General features: G+C 36.2%; 1 protein-coding gene across 19 annotated transcripts in view; it reads right to left on the bottom strand.

Annotated features, from left to right (window-relative positions):
* Positions 1-1509: 1509 nt before the first annotated feature.
* Positions 1510-4868, bottom strand: part of mark3a (MAP/microtubule affinity-regulating kinase 3a) — a 52269-nt gene continuing 48910 nt past the window's right edge. For 8 of the 19 annotated variants that reach the window (XM_056393109.1, XM_056393112.1, XM_056393116.1 and 5 more), the window contains 2 exons: positions 3957-4001; positions 1510-2379 (listed from right to left, as the gene is read on the bottom strand). In XM_056393109.1, the coding sequence (XP_056249084.1) occupies positions 2034-2379; positions 3957-4001 (391 nt within the window). In that variant the 3' untranslated portion in view covers positions 1510-2033. Of the gene's footprint in view, positions 2380-3956; positions 4002-4868 lie in introns of those variants that run through there. The other 11 variants (XM_056393120.1, XM_056393114.1, XM_056393118.1 and 8 more) reach the window with 4 other exon arrangements.

Here is a 4868-nt window from a genome sequence, read left to right as displayed (position 1 = left end):
TTTTGATTCCTGGAATGAGACTTCTTATGGTACATGTGTAAATATTCCCAGTAATCCCATCACCACTGGTTATAATATTGCTTTGCTCCGAAAATGGGTGACTGAGGTATTTAATGTGAAAACTCTGAAGAAGTTGTAGATTCTGTCTCTATCACATGTTCAAGAGCAACAGCAGCTCCAGTTTAAATCACAACCTTCACAAGGTTTCAGCATCAATTGGAAACTTAAACCTTGTTCCACTTCTCCTGTCTAGACTCTCTTAAAGACAAATTTGTCCCAAATGTAAATGACTGCAACTCAACCCACAAAATGAGAGACAAACGTGTCAGTGAATGCAACGCATCTTTTGTACAGAGGTCAGGTAAAAGCACTCCAATTTCACATCATATAAACTACCTTAAAGGGGCAATACACTGATTTTACACAGGAGTTCTACTGTATAGCGCTAGGTGCTATTGAGTTGCATTATGGGAATTGTAGGTTGCAGTGTTGCTTCAATTTTGACCATTCTTTTTTTTTTTTTTTAAATCTATTGTGCCCCAACTTTGCAGAAGTGCCAAAAAAAAGTTTGTCATAGTGAAGTTTGGTATGCAGTTGGACTTCCTGTCTAGCTGTAGTGAAAGGACAATTACAGATTGATGCTAAAATCAAAATGACTTTTTAGAAAACTTTCAAACATCAACTAAACCAAAAATCACTATCTCCAAAAGAAACCCTGCTCTGACACTTTGTGATTAACTCAACAGAAACAGTTCATTAAAGCACTTAACCTTAGAGGCTTCTTCTTAATAAAAGCTTAATGTTTGTGAAAGAAACATGTAGAAAGAAAACATGTTAGAACTGAGCTATATTGGGTTTACATGTTTAAAAAGGTTTTCCATCAAATTTAACCTAAACACATTAATTTTGACCTGCAAACACTTTCCAGGATGTTTTGTCATAGTTTTCATTATTATAAAGAAATTATTCCTTTTAGTTAAGCAGTATATAATATGCTAAGAAGTTTTTATAATGTACAAGCCCATATTTATTGAAGATTTATTGTGAAAGGTCCCATATCTTCTTCTTCTCCTGTGTTTCATTTGAAATGTTGATCCATAAGAAGATATATTTCTGGTTTTATGAAACCAAACACCATCTCAGTGTCGTGTTACATCTCTCTCAGGCGTCTCTGTGGCGCTCTAGTAACAACAGGTCGTGAGCCAATCAGAAGAGAGGCTCCGAGTCTGAGGGTAGTGACTGCTTTGTTGTGACATCACAAAGTCACAGAAGTCTTTACATCTCGTTTGAAGGCTCAGTTTCTTAATACAGGCTGTGTACATTTCTGTGGACTGAGTGCTTTGATACTTTCACAGTATTAATATAGAACCTACACCTGCTTTCTCCAAAAGAAGGCGTCACTTTTCTTTTAAACATTAATACATTTAAATATTCGAATAACACTTACACAGTTTTATATTTTCATCTCGACTGTGTCCAGACACAAATGATCATCGTGACACGAAGACGTTCAAGTTGACAGACACTTTAATTGAGACATGAGTGACCCTCATTAACCATGTGGGCATTTACACGGACTCCCCGTCATCTCTACTTTTTAACGAAATACAAAAGAAAAAAAAAAAAAAAAGAAAAAAAAAAAAACAAAAAAACAAAATGAGTATTGCAGTGAAGCTGTGTTGAAAGTAAGATACATTATTTACACTGAAAACAAAATGCTACTTAATTTTTTTCTTTTTCCAGGAGAGAAAAAAAAGAAATAAATAAGACTAGAAATGCTTTTTTTGTCCACATTCACAGCATGACAAATCATATTCAACTCATTAATGTCGACCCCGTGTGGCCAGAATAGACTGAGATATTAGTAGGTAATTCAGTGATTATTGCCAAAAGCCTTAATCTATACATTATAATATTCAATACATACTCTGTATTTTGTTTAAAAAAAGGAGACATTTGGAAACTGCTACTTGGATGATTGTACAGCTTAAATACTTCTAGATATATATATGTATACTTTTAAACCCTTTTGTTCATAGCTTTAACTCGTTGGCAACTTTGGAAGCAATGTTTTTGAAAGCGATGGATGATCCGGATATCCTTTTGAACCTGACGCCGTTGAGGGAGAGACGGGGCAGCTTGCAAACCTCCATCTCCCACTGGACCAGGTTTTCGGCTCGCCCGTCCCCGTGGACGCAAAGAAGCAGGAAACTCTCTTGCTGTTCGTAGTCGCAGTTGTTGGCGTCGAGCACCTTGCGAATCTCCCGCATGATATCGCAAGGCTCCATGGAGCTGGTGGTCCTCATACTCCAAGTGAATCTGAGGGAGCGGGGTTTACTGTCTTTATTTTCCCCTTTTTGATCCCCAGGTACATGGCGACTGTCGGGAGAAGAGGACAAACAGAAAAGTTTTAGCCTCGCAGATTTTGTTTTGGCAGTTTGTTTGATTTTTTTTTAAAGCAGTGTCTGGTGGACGTAGAGATTCAGCAGCCACTTTGTTTCACCATCTTTTAATTCTTTGGCATACAAAAAAATATTTAGTTTACCGATCAAAGCAGCTGGTAGAATAATCGAACCTACCAGCCAAGATCTAAAATAAATAAATAAATTTAGCATGTGGCTGGTGTCTGTTTCCACCAAAGACACTTTCTAATCCCAGTTTGTAAATTACATTCACGTCACAGGGCGAAGCTACGGAGGCTCAGAACTGACAAAATGTGGAAGGAAAATACATTGTTGGTTAAATAAATTAAAATGGATAAATCAACTGATTGGTGGTGAAAAATTAAAGATAATTAGCTTTTAATATCTTTTAACCAATTTATTGGAGATTAAAGAAAAAAGTGTTACTCCATTTTAATTATTTAACTTGCAATATTTTTTATCGATGTGTTCAGTTTTATGTTGCATACGTCTACATTTTATGAGTTTTGAAGCTCCACACTAAGCACATGTTCTTATTAACCAGAAAACCCAGCTGCCTCTGAAGAACCTAGAGGGTCATTTAACAACTTTATATTTCTGTGTTTCTTTAATCCTCAAAGACGCCACATTTTTGTTTAACCCTTTCCACAAGTTGAGATTTGTATCCAGGTGGCTGGAAATGAAACTCCTTCACTTTATAGCAAAAGAAATAAACCAACTAACGATTATATTCATCATCAGATCAGATGTATTTACTGACATTTATTTTCTCAACTTATAAATTAATAGTTTTCTATGAAATGTCAATACAGCTTAAGCAAATTCAGGATGTTAGACAAAACCAGCAATTTGATGACATTACTTTGAACTATTTTCATTGATCTAAATTCTATTAGGCCACTTCATCAAGAAAATATTGCCAAATTGACCAATAATAATAATCATTAATAATCAGGAGATGCAGCACCAAGTATCTGGGGGAAAAACTCTTTCCATCCCAATTTTGTACAAATTTTTTTTAACCAGATGTTTAGAAGAGTCTTTGAGGATTCTGGAAATATGTTCACAAGTTTTAAGAGTTTTTAAATGACCTTCTAGGGTTTTGAAAAGATTGATACGTATTTATTTTCTGCAAAAACTGAACTTTGTGACTGTGAATGTAGTGGAAACTGGGGCTAGACACATCCATGCTGGATTAACGGCAGGTTTTTTTGGGGTATTAGGAGCATTTTTCAAAGAATACAAACATGCCATGCTAACAGAGTAGCACACGAGTACAGTGCCATGCAAACGTTATTATAAAAAATAAATAAAATAAAATCAGTCAAAGGCAAAGCTCAAATGCAGCAAACAAGTTTCCAAATCGTCCGAAACATTCAAACATCCCAGGAGAGACAAAGCAGAGAGAGAGGGGTTCCTAAGCAACGGGGGATGGCAACAGACTGAGGACAAACTGAAGCCTACATTTAAAAAGGTGGACCAACATTTTGGGGAGGGGGTGGGGGGGTGGGGGGCGGGGACAGGTAACCTCACCTTGAGCCCTCAAGTCTCCCGTTTCTCTCAAACTCGGTTGAGACTCTGAGGCGCATGAGAAGATCAGACAGGGAGGAGGAGGGAAAAAAGAAGAACAAAAAAAAAAAGATGTGGATTGTGCACGACAGAAATAACTTCAGATCAATTCCAGTGAATTAAAAAAGAGAATATGTGACGTGTAATAAGAAGGAGATGTGAAACGACGACGAGAGCCACCACCGCAGAACAAAACAAAACAAATTAAATAAAATACAAAAAGACATGGAAGGTTTCACTTCCATTAAGATCAGTGAAGAGTCATGAGACAGGGAAATAAAGAGTGACAGTGATCCCAAACTGAAACCAACAGCAGCAGACAGAAAGAAAAACAACCTTTAAACACAGAGCAAGACGGAAATGCATCTCACGAACTAGTGAGTGTGTCGACGGAAACAGCAGCTTAATGACGAACTGCAGCTTTAGATGTGAAAATGGAAAACAACATTTTTTAATAAAAACTATTAAATGGATTGAGATGATAGTGCAGCACCAGAATACTCATATATATAATCATTCATAATCATATAATCAATATTTTTTTACTCCCCCCTCCCCCCAAAAAACTTAAATTTATATCTGAACTGCAAAAACCTCCACAGCTTCATCCTTTTATTCCTTTTTTTTTTACGTGGTTTTAAAGTCGGGGTGGGTGATATGGTTAAAATTAAACTTAAAATATTCTTACAACTTCTATCACAATGTGAGATATGTAAAAGAAAATCATATTAAAGTCCATTATTGACCTTATAAAACAACAAATCTGAACTCAAAATCCGTCATGAAGCATCACACAAACACTTTACTGCAATAAAAATCTATTTGATTTTGACGAGAAAAAGGAAAATCTACTGCCCTTTTGTCAGAGCTTTCAGT

The sequence above is a fragment of the Seriola aureovittata genome, chromosome 13 (assembly GCF_021018895.1).
Source record: "Seriola aureovittata isolate HTS-2021-v1 ecotype China chromosome 13, ASM2101889v1, whole genome shotgun sequence".
Taxonomy (NCBI): Eukaryota; Metazoa; Chordata; class Actinopteri; order Carangiformes; family Carangidae; genus Seriola; species Seriola aureovittata.
This window is presented reverse-complemented; position numbering and strand designations above follow the sequence as displayed.